The sequence below is a fragment of the Balaenoptera ricei genome, chromosome 11 (assembly GCF_028023285.1).
Source record: "Balaenoptera ricei isolate mBalRic1 chromosome 11, mBalRic1.hap2, whole genome shotgun sequence".
In the NCBI taxonomy this organism is placed as follows: domain Eukaryota; kingdom Metazoa; phylum Chordata; class Mammalia; order Artiodactyla; family Balaenopteridae; genus Balaenoptera; species Balaenoptera ricei.
Window position 1 is genome coordinate 20,553,306 of NC_082649.1, and position 12,102 is coordinate 20,565,407.

At 41.8% G+C, this 12,102-nt stretch overlaps 1 protein-coding gene across 14 annotated transcripts in view; it reads right to left on the bottom strand.

The window, feature by feature from the left end:
* Window positions 1-12,102, bottom strand: part of LOC132374406 (cytidine monophosphate-N-acetylneuraminic acid hydroxylase) — a 269,930-nt gene that overhangs the window by 49,695 nt on the left and 208,133 nt on the right. For 9 of the 14 annotated variants that reach the window (XM_059938059.1, XM_059938058.1, XM_059938057.1 and 6 more), the window contains 3 exons: window positions 6,773-6,870; window positions 6,329-6,532; window positions 2,683-2,774 (listed from right to left, as the gene is read on the bottom strand). In XM_059938059.1, coding sequence (XP_059794042.1) covers window positions 2,683-2,774; window positions 6,329-6,532; window positions 6,773-6,780 — 304 coding nt within the window. In that variant the 5' untranslated portion in view covers window positions 6,781-6,870. The remainder of the gene's footprint in view (window positions 1-2,682; window positions 2,775-6,328; window positions 6,533-6,772; window positions 6,871-12,102) is intronic. The other 5 variants (XM_059938051.1, XM_059938053.1, XM_059938063.1 and 2 more) reach the window with 1 other exon arrangement.

The window sequence follows — 12,102 nt, forward strand, 5'->3', positions numbered from 1 at the left end:
TCAATTTTTCTCTTTTGTAGATAGTATTGCTGTGAATGAACATTCTCATAGCCATATCTTTTGACATATCAGTGATTATTAAGATCTTAGGCATATGGTCTCGGACGTGGAATTGCCGGGTCAAAGGGATGCACCTTCTTCAGTGTGATAGGAAGCTCACTGGAGAGTTTTAAGCAGGGGAATGACATGAATTTATTTGAATTTTTAAAATATCAGTCTGGTACTAACCAGCCTGAAACTAACACAACATTGTAAATCAACTATTCTCCAATATAAAATAAAATTAAATTAACAAAAATAAAATAAAATATCAAGCTGTGTGCTGTAAGCAGGATGGACTGCAGGAAGCAAGCTGGAAGCAGGGAGGCCAGTTGTGCAGACAAAAGGTGACTGTGACTTGCACTTGGTTGGAGACAGTGCAGACGGAGAGAAGTGGATGGATTCTGAAGGTGTTTTGGCACAGGATTTATTAATGGTTTGGATATGGGGGTTTAAGGAAAAAGAAGACTCAAGAGTGACCACCAGGTTTTGTTCAGTTGAGTGGAAGCAGCGTCATTTACCAAGATGGAGAAGGCTGGAGGAGGGACAGGTCTGGGGATAAGCTGGGCTTGGCCATTAGGAGTTCTGTTTTGGCTGCAGCTTGTAATGCCTATTAGAAATCAATTCATGGGACTTCCCTGGTGGCGCAGTGGTTAAGATTCCGTGCTCCCAATGCAGGGGGCCGGGGTTCGATCCCTGGTCAGGGAACTAGATCCCACATGCATGCTGCAGCTAAGAGCTCACATGCCGCAACTAAGGAGCACACATGCCACAACTAAGAACCAGCACAACCGAATAAATAAATAAAAAATATATATATATAAAAGAAGTCAATTCATGTAGAACTCAATAGTTGGCCCTTCTTAACCACGGTTCCTCTGCATCCACAGATTCAACCAACCTTGGCTGGTGTAGTCCTATAGTATTTACTATTGGAAAATATCCGTGCAGTTCAAACCGCATTGTTCAAGGGTCAGCTGCATATTAAGGAGAGAGTGGGCCGCTGTGCTGCATGCCGAGAGTCTGAGTACAATGGCCATGGCAAAGCGACCACTGAATTTAGCAAACTGGTGACCTTGACATGAGCAGTGTTGGCGGAGTGGTAGGGATGGAAGCTCCACTGAGAGATGATGGGAGGGGAAGGAGCAGAGACAATGAGTGTGAGATGCCTGTTTCAAGGGGTTTAGCTGTTTAGACAGTTGGAGAAATGGAAACATAAGAGGGCTTATCTGAACACTAGGGCGCGTGCGTGTGTGTGTGTGTGTGTGTGTGTACATGTGGGTTAATAGGCAAAGACAAAATTTATGATACAGGAGAGAGAAGGACAGTTGCAGGAGGGAAGTCCTCAAGTAGGTGCGAGGTGGGATCCAGGGTGCGAGAGCAGGGCGAGCCATAGGAGCAGGGTCAGTGCAGCCACTGTCAACTGTCACAGGAGTCAAGGAAGGATGTGCAGGCACAGAGGCAGATGGGTTGAACAATTTGGTGGTAAAATGACTCTCCATTACTGAGTCCCATTACTGCATTGTCAATGTGAAGATAACGTGAAATAATTCAAACAAAGTGCCTAATACTACACCTAACACACACTTAATAACATTCTGGACTAGGTCATGATTCTTCAACTACATTCAAGGCCCTCCCTACAATGTACCTTTGAAATCTTATGTTCTACTACTTTGATGCACATACCCTGTACTCCAGCCAACTAAACTACACATTTGGCCCCAAATAAACTAAAACAGCCCAAGCTGTCCCCTCTACCAGAAATGTCCTCCTTTCTCTTCTCTGCCTGATGAAATTCTGCCCATCTTTCAAAACCCAACACAAATGCCATCTCTGGCATGAAGCTTTCTATGATTCCCCCAATTAGATCAAATCTATATTTTTATTCTTATAACAGACATTCTGAAACAGTGTGCATGAGCAGTTTTAAGAATCTTCCCAAGTAACTTTTTCTACTGATAAAACACGCTTTTAATCACTTAGGTGAAAGACAAATTTATTCCTATTACTAAGCCCTCCTTACTCATATTTCTACCTGCTTTCTTGAGTAGGAGGAAGGAAAAAGTAGAAGTGGAGCCAGCATACCGGGAATCACATGTAAACTGTAGCATCTTACCTATGCCAGAAAGAGCCATGGAATTTGAAGGACTTTATTTCCCAACTGAAACTGTGAAGTTTCATTATAACTGTTGAAAAGATCACGCACTTGAATATCTATCTTGTGTGTTTTCACTGATAGAATATTCAGAGCCACTATTCTATAGTACACTGTACCAAAGAAACCTAGAGTATCCCTGATCTTAGTTGTTCACAGGCTTGTCTTTGCCACCACCTCATGTTAATATCATCTCATTTACACTGACTCTATCTTACCCATCTTTGTATCTCTTAATACCCAATACAATGTTTACACCTGGTAAGTTCTCATCAAATACTTACTGAACAAATGAATGAATGAAGGGATCTTTTGGAGAAATCCTGTTTAGAATTTTCAGTGTTAATTATTTTTAAAAGACCTAATGTCCATAGTTTAAAATCAGAATATACTCAAAGCTTCAAGTGAGATTGGAAACAAGTTGACAAGAAGGATCCCAATAATAATAATAGCAGAAAACGTTGATCGATATAGATGATATTTACCCAGTTCATCTTGACAGAAGCTGCCTGGAGGATTGATATACTTCATGGTGCTCACATCCAACTTCCAGTTGTGTTTTGTGCATCTTACAGACCTGGATGAAAAATTATACTTAGGTTTATGAAATGGTGAAAATAAAAATTAATCTTATTAGGCTTAAATGCATTATAAACAACTGTAGTTGGTTGAACATAAAATGCATGAAAGAAAAGCTACTAATAGCTCATACTCAAATATCCAAGGAAATATAGATTAATCATCAGTAGGTAATTTTAAAAGTGAAGATAAATGCCATGTCACAAAATAATATGTGTTAGAGATCAACAGAGCCATCAGAATAAAGTCATCTTTAGGGATGGCTCTCATACAAAAGCTAAGTTGGTTAAGATTCAACTGGGGCCAATATGAGGAAAGAATGCAGTCATAAAGACATATCTATGATTTATAATCACTTTACAACCCTTAGCCCCTAGTATAGTGTGCTAAACCTAAGTTCAACTCAAGTTTTCAGGAAGAGAAAAGACCTCCTTGTAGTTTAAGATTTCAGAGCATGGTTGCCAGATAAAATACAGGATGCCCAGTTAAGTATGAATTTCAGATAAATAAGAAATAATTTAAAAACACAACTCACACAATATATGACATATACTGGAAATTCGTCATTTATCTGCAATTTAACTGAGTGTTCTGCATTTTTATTTGCTAACTCTGGCAACCCTATTTCAGAATGAGAATCAGACTGCAGCAAAATAGGAGGCTTGGTAAATTTTTTTCTATTTCTTACCAGACCGTGAAGGGGGTTGTGGTGGTGGAAGATGAGGCATAAAAGTTCCATTTCCTCCCTATTTTGGTAGTGTTTCTTGTGAAGTTTTTTTTTTTTCACAGTTAAAGAATTTTTTTTACAAACAAATATGTCTCAAACCGGAAACATCAGATTTTTAAATCTAACAATGTCTATTTTAACTTATATATCAGTAAATTACACTGATTTTTCCAAGCTTCATTATATCAAGAATTTTTCATGCTCTTTTCTAGTAATAAGGCAAAAAACATATTCCACACTTCAATTTATAGAGGATTATTCTGAAACATCTACTTTCTCATCAATGAGTAGCCAACAACATTTCAAAACTTGAGAACATTCCAAACGCAGCTATTGAGCATGCTGGGTCATTAAAGGGGAAACGTGGCAGGATCTTAACTGTTCATAGGCAGCAAGTAGACAGGAGGGAGGCGACAGCTTCATGTGCAAAGAGGTTGGGAAAAGTTGTTAGATTTAGAAAATGAGAACCACAGCTTATGAGAGTTGCTGACGTTGGTTACGTGTGAAGAAGAAAAATGGCTAGGAAAAATGTGTGAAGAAGAAAAATGTAGGGAGGGTAGAAGAGGTAAGTCATTACTCTTGACTGTCTCCTAGGTGAGAGATTCCTCGGGTGAATTGCTACACAGAGAAGCAGTCAAATTTGGAGCGATGGATGGGGGAGTATAGGGTGTGAGTTATGCTGAGGATGGAGTTTCAGCACATCAATGCTTGGTGAGCTGCATCTGGGAATAAAGCTGGGAGAATGTGCAGGAGATAAATCTGGTTCCTCATGTGCCGGAGCGCTAAGACAATGCCAGCTCTAGGTTAGCCTGCCAACAGAATAGGGTGAAACTAGGATCAATCACCCCCAAGGCTTTGGGTGAAGGAGAGAAAGGCCAGCATGTGGCAAAGCAATCACTCTGTTAAGATGAGCCAGCCAGGTTCAAGAACAATCTGAATTCCTGTAAATAACCTCTGTTCCTAAGCTACACTAGAAGCTCATGACAGAGTAATAACAGCAAATGTAATTGACATTTATTGAGCACTTATCATATGGCCAGACATTGCTTTAAGTGCTTTATGTATTTGAAATCACTTAATCCTCTCAGCAGTCAGACAGAGTAGGTAATACTCTCAATTTCACTGTATAGAGGAGAGGATTGAGGTCCAGAAAGGCTAAGAAACTTGTCCAAGGTCACAGAGCTGGTACATGGTGGGGGCAGGCTTCTGAACAGGGCAGGTTGTGAGAAGAGATCATGCTCCTAATCACAAAGCTGCAACACTTCCTTAAACGGCTGGCTCAGGGAGCACCATGTGAAAAGCCCACTAAGGAGAGAAAGGGAGAGAGGAAACGTGGAGTCCCCAAACCGCAACAGTCAGAAAGCCTCAAGGTCCAAGAGTGCCTGCAGAAACTTACCAGTGACAGAACAAGCCATGTCTGAGGTTTCCCTAACTTGAATCCACTGAGAAGATGGAAGGGACTCCAAACAGGGCTGTCAGCAAATAACCATGAGGCTCTCCTAGAGTAGAACTGTCGCTAAAACTGTGTCCCATGCAATACTTGGAACCTATCTATGCTAAAACTATATTCGTTGTTTATCTGAAATGCAAATTTAACTGGGTGCCTTCTATTTGCCTAATCTAGCAACCCCATCGGAGGAGCCAAGCAAGCTACAGGTGCAGCAGTGTTTATGAACATTTAGAAATCTAATAGTGTGCGTCTAGGCCCTGAAACTAAGTATGCAGTGAAGCAAATCTGTGTGCAGGTGTAAGAACATTCTAGACTTGGGTGATGGTCTTCTATACGATTATAGCAGGGAGCTCTTAGAAAACTACGCAGCTCCCTCTGAGTCCACCTGCACTAAACTGCCCACAGATGACCCGAGAAATCAGATCAACAACACAGTGGAGGTCAAGCCTGACATGGGAATGGCTAAAAAGCACCCAGGTCAAGTTAGGCTGAAGCAAAGCTTGGAAAGGTGCGGTCAACCACTCATTTGTTGCCAGTGTTGAGCATCAGGCTGACAAAGCATCCCTCACCCAGAACTGCCCCTGTCTCTGCCAGGCGGTGCTGCTATCTCATCCCTCACCCAAAACTGCCCCTGTCTCTGCCAGGCGGTGCTGCTATCTCATCCCTCACCCAGAACTGCCCCTGTCTCTGCCAGGCGGTGCTGCTATCTCTTTGGCAGTCACTGAAAACAAACAAACAGACAAAACCCACAACCATCCTGTCTTGGTATTGCCCCTGAACTGGGGAGGAAGGTGATCTATATGTAGGCTTCATCAAGGGGGAGAGAGGGGTACCAACACTAGTTCTTCCAAGAAATGATTAGAAGAGCTGCTGTTCAGGGCAGGTACAGTTGGGGCTCTGCCATTTTGGGTTTTTAATCACCATGAGGCAGTCAGGGCAAGTCTATCTGCTCTCTAGCAGAGTTTGGATAAGGGCCTGCCCCACTCATACTTCTGGGGGAGCGGGAAAGGAAACCCAAAGGAGGCTTGAGTCCTGAAAAATAAAAGCTGTTACATACACCCAACCACTCATTCACACACACAGACACATGTACCTTAGAAATTTCACTGTTTATCAAGCTAGGAATCAATTTTCAATTAGAGTTCTTAAGAGAGAGTGGGAAATTAAGTAAAGGTCATAACATTTAAAAAAAAAAAAAAAAAGGTCATAACATTTTGAGATCAGAGATTTGCCTCAGTGAGGACAAGTAAAAGTTATGAATTTGCTAAAAGAAATAATTTGTCAGTTGGTTCATTTGATTTCTCAATGAGCACACCTCCTGCCAAATCTAATTGTAAGAAGGGTCACCAGGGAGAAAGCAAAGGACTCATGTTACCTTCCGTCTAAGTCCTCGATATCTTTTATGAACAGGCCTCCTTGGTGCTTGCACATATTCTTGCATGCTCGCAGGTGGCTCTTACTTTTATATAAGATGTAATCTTTGCCAGTGCTCTTATTTCGAACAAAATTGACTCCTTCCTTGAGATTGGCAACTTCAGCAGGTGAGAGACACAACAGGATCTCAGTTGTTTGTTCGATGCTATGAAAAGGCAAACATTTTGAGAGGAAAGAGTGATACTGTTAGGTTTTAAGAGAGAACAATTTGGCATTGACACCTCAAAAACCTCTTTTTTATTAAAATACTTTTTAAGGCCATCCCTCCAAGTACCCAGGCCGGGTGGCACATGACAGTGAACTTTCTCCCCTCCTTTCAATGTCCATCCTACTTGTTGAGGGTTTATCTCCACTTTCCCAGAGAGCTCATGCCCCTCTCACTTGCCTGCCCATGGTCTGTCGTTGCCTCTCTCTGGGTATTTTGGAAGAACGGCAGTTGCTTCTTCAGCTTCTATGACTCATTCGCTCCCTCAAGGCATTAGTCTGTGTGGATAAAGGGGGTGTGGGCCCAGCTCAGCATTTCCGTCCTACGGCTTCCTCCTCTACCATATCTCTCTTAGAAGCCGAATTTTATATTTAGTTTCAAGAACCCAGTCTGCTCTCCCCACCTCCATGCTTTTGTCTCTGCACCTGCTCTCCTTTGCCACTGAGAGTCATCCTTTAGGTTCAAACATAACTCAGTCATCCCCTCCTTGGATAAGCCTTCCGAGCTACCCACCACCCCCCGACCCCCAGGTCAAGTCTAACACTTCTTTTGTTTTTACTTTCCAGAAGACTGAAATTTATTCTTTCTTTTTCTTTTAGTGAACATCCATCATCTCATATAGAAACAAAATTAAAGATAAGATGAGAACTCTTAGTTGATTTACTCAACTTTCATATATAATGTACAGTAGTGTTAGTTATGTTGATCCTGTTGTACACTACGTAATCAGTACTTATTTATCTTACAACCAGAAGTTTGTACCTTTTGATCACCTTCATCCAAATCCCCTTCTCTCCACCCCCTGCCTCTGGTAACCACAAATCTGATCTCTTTTTCTATGAGGTTTTTTTTTGTTTGTTTTTAAAGTATAATTGACCTACAACACTATGTTAGTTCCCAGGACACAACACAGTGATTCGATATTTCTATACATTTAAAAATGATCACCATGATAAGTCTAGTTTTCATAAGTCTAGCACTTCTCAATGTGTATTACTATTCTGTAGAACATTATAACCTAGTACCAGTGCACTGCCCTGCTCACTTGCACATAGATGCTTTTAAAAACACTCTATCTCTCTGCTTTTCTCTTCCCACCACTTAGCAGACTATCTTTAAGAGCTAGCTACTTAAAGATTGAACCAACTGCACTCAATCTGAGTAGTTTATAAAAAGCTCTAGCAGCAAAGCATTTGATCTCTCATATTTTTTCAAGGAAAATACAAATGTTACATTTCTCAAACCCCAATCTTTAAACAAACTCTTGTTATGATGCACCTCTGTCTGAATCATAGTGGAATATAATTTTTGCCAAGAGGGATTTCAAAATAACTTTTGGTATATCCATGGTATGAAATCTGGGTGCATGTTTAATTCTACATTCCACTCCAAACCAAAAGTGGTCAAAATTCTCTTCATGTGTTAATTTAAAATTGATTTGGAGCTCATGTACATTTGTGGCACTTTCACTTTCATTTTTGGAAGTACTGCAAATTTCTCTTTTTTTCTTAAAGATCAGGTTTTATTTAATTAATTAATTAATTGGCTGCGTCAGGTCTTAGTTGTGGCATGCGGGATCTTCCATTGCGGCGCACGGGCTCCAGAGCGCATGGGCTCAGTAGTTGCGGCATATGGGCTTAGTTGTCCCACGGCACGTGCGATCTTAATTCCTTGACCAGGGATCAAATCGGTGTCCCCTGCATTGCAAGATGGACCACCAGGGAAGTCCCACAAATTTCTTAAACAGGAAATTAAAATAATGTAAAAAACACACCATAATAGAAAATAATAGGGAAGCTACTTCCAATTTTCAACTAATAAGGCAGAGCTCTATAATTGAGTATGATCCATTTCTTCAAAGCAGATTCTCATTGTCACTTCTGTCCCAAATTCCTGGTAATTCTGTTCACAGTAGACTTGAAATGTTTCCAAATATATGTTTTAAATGTATTTTGATAGAAAGGATTCCATGTAAAGCCTCATGAAGTTCTTTTATCTTTGTTCTTACGAGTACAAATATCTGACACCAAGCCAAAGCAAGCACTGAGGCAATTTCTGGAATAATTAGCCTAAAAGTGTAAAAAGGAAACCTTTCTAAATATTTTGTTTTACTTGATTGAATGAACCAGTTAGCCAAAGTTCTGTGTTAGATTCTAAGGCTTTCCATGCACTGTGTAAAGCAGGTTGAACTAACTACATCTTTGTTTATCAATTCCGTGAAAACGTATATTGGAACCTAAAGCAAAATTTTAAAATGTGCACTCCTATATACATGCTTTTGTGTATTTTTTAATGGTTAGTTTTTCCCAAAAGTCAACTTTTAAAGCTATTAAAAATTGGATTGGATTCCATTAAAATCAGGAAAGTAAAATTATAGTCAATTCTGGTTTGGGTATAAATAAAATATTTAAACTAAAATGATGTGAGTTTTAGTACACCTACTTTTCAACATTTCATTATTTTTTCAAATACTTTAATGTTGGTGAAAAAATAATCATTAAAAAATACACAAAAGCATTTATATAGGGACATACATTTTTGCCTTTTGCCTCAGACTTGGTGGCATGGCCTTGCAATGCAGCATCCTGTCTTTAAAATTTTGATATTTTGTTTGTCATGAAATTTTGGCTTTAGTTTTGATTTTTAAAAATATTATGTTAATGATATTCATCTTGATTATATGCATCTCATGAAGCCAGGAATCCTCCAGAAGTTTAAGCTCTGAGAAAAAGGGCTAGAGGAAGAAAAGGCAACTCACTCAGAATTGTCAATTTATAAATGCATTTTGCTACTCATAATTTCTTAATTAGATTAGTTTTGTTTTAAATGGGAAGATGTTCAGTATTCTGTTCACAGGGATGTAAACTCCATGAAAGCTGAGATATAAAGTGTCTGTCACATGGTAGGTGCCCAGTAAATATCTGACTAATGAAGGAATACACTCACAAGAGTGAAATATGTACTCCATGTAGACAAATGATGTGAAAATGCTTCCAAAGGTCACAGATCTGTTAAGGGAAAAATCAAATTAATGGCGCATACAAGTTCTGAAAAGCAACTTAAGGGAATTCCTTGGTGGTCCAGTGGTTAGGACTCAGCAGTCTCACTTCCCAGGGCCCCAGGTTCAATCCCTAGTCAGAGAACTAAGATCCCATAAGCCACGTGGCGCAGTCAAAAAAATAATAATAATAATAAAAAGCAACTTAGGAGCATTGTTGTTGTTGTTGTTGTTTTTAATCCCATGAAAAAGCAGAGGGTACTTCCTCATTTATTCAAATCATCTTGTTTGCTCTTTATTATGGTTTTGAAAATTTACTTTTTCATAGCTAATTCTTAGATATTTTACAGCTGTTGCTGCCATTGTAATTGGTATCATTGTAATTTTATTTTTGGATCAGTTATTCTTGGTAGAGAGATGTAACAAATTTTTTAAAAATTGCTTTACTGCACTTTAATTGTTTTACTACATTTAATGTAAAACTGATCATCTTAACCATTTTTAAGCATAGATTTCAGTAGTGTTAAGTATATATGCATTGTTAAGTGCAACAAAATTCCAAAATATTTGACCTTGCAAAACCAAAACTCCATACGCATTATACAACAACTCCCCATTTCCCTCCCCCCGCCAAGCCCCTGGTAACACCATTCTACTTTCTGTTTCTATGAATTTGACTACCTTAGCTACTTGATATAAGTATAATCATACAGTATTTGTCTTTTTGTGATCGGCTTATCTCATTTAGCATAATGTCCTCAAGGTTCATCTATATTGTAACTAACATGTACTAACAGGATTTCTTTCCTTTTTAAGGCTGAATAATATTCCATTGTGTGTGTGTATCATATTTTGTTCAGAAAATATTTGCAAAAGATATATCTGATAGAGGACTGTTATCCAAAATATAAAAAGAACTCTTAAGACTCAACAACAAGAAAACAAACAACCCAATTAAAAAATGGGTCAGAATGGGGAGTGGCCAAAATGGTGGAGTAGGAAGAACTTGAGCTCACCCCCTCCCATGGGCACACCAAAATTACAACTATTTACAAAGCAACTATCAATGAGAAAGACTGGATGACTAGAAGAAAAGATCTTCTACAATTAAAGATATGAAGAAGGAATCACAATGAGACCAGTAGGAGGGGTGGAGACATGGTATAGCAAGACTGGCCAACACCAGTTCCAGGAAACCTTTGGCTCCTCACCAGTGGGTCAGCACTAGCCCCGGGACCCAGCCTCACCCACTAGGGGGCTGACACCATCTCAGAAACCCTGCAGCTCATCAGCCACCTGCCCTGGGATCCGGCCCCACCTGCCAGTGGGCCAGCACTGCTTTGGGACCCCCTGGGGCTCTGTAGCCAGCAGCCCCATGACTCAACCCAACCCAATAGCTGGCAAACTCCAGGACACCTCAAGGCCCTCTTCCCGTGGCACTGGATCTGGACCCACTCACCAGTGCTTTAGCACTAGTTCTCGGATCACCAGGGCTCTTCAGTCAGCCGGCCTGTGACCTAGTCCTGCCCATTGCTGGCTGAAACAGCCCCATGACAACTTGGGCCCCCCAGGCAGCCACCCCAGGCTCTGGCCCTACTCACTAGTGGGTCATCACTAGCCCTGGGATCCGGCCTCACCCAACAGGGGCCTGACTTCGCCTCTGGAACATTACAGCCCCTCAGCCAGCTACCTGGGAATCTGGGCCCACCCACCAGTAGTCCAGCAGTAGCCACAGCACCCACCAGGGCTCTTCAGTTAGCCTCCCCATGCCCCAGCCTCACCCAACAGCTGGCCAACACCAGCTGCAGGACACCTTGGGCCTGGCGGCCAGTCACCCTGTATCCAGCCTCATCCACCATGAGACTAGTACCAATCCCGGGAACCCCGTGGTCCCACAACCAGCCACCCGGGACCCAGTGATCAGCTACCCTATACCAAGCCCTTTGGAACAGCTGGCTGACACCAGCTCCAAGACATGTTGGGCCCCTCAGCAAGCCACCCTGAGATTCGTCCACACTTTCCAGTGGGCCAGCACTAGCCCCAGGACTCCCCGGGGCTCTACAGCCTCCTGACCCAGCCCCAGGCAATAGCTGGCTGACACCAACTCTAGGACACCTTGGGCCCCTCAGCCAGCTGCCCCAGGATCCAGCCCTCCACACCAGTAGCCCAACACTAGCTCCTGAACCCTCTGGGGCTTTGCTGCCACCTGCCCAGTGTCCCAACCTCACCCAACACCTGGCTCACACCATTTCCAGGATACCTTGGACCACTCAGCCAGCTGTCCTGAATCTGGCTACACTCATCTGTTGGCCAGCACTAGCACCAGGAACTGGTCTCACCCACCAGCAAGCCAATATCAGCCTTGGAAACCTCACAGCCTTGTAGCCTGCAGCCAGCCACCTTGGGACCCAGCTCCACCCACCAGAGGTTCTGCACTAGCCCCAGGACTCCCTAGGGTTCTGCAGTCAGCTGCCCCTGTGACCTACCTCTGCCCACCAGCTGGCCAACACCA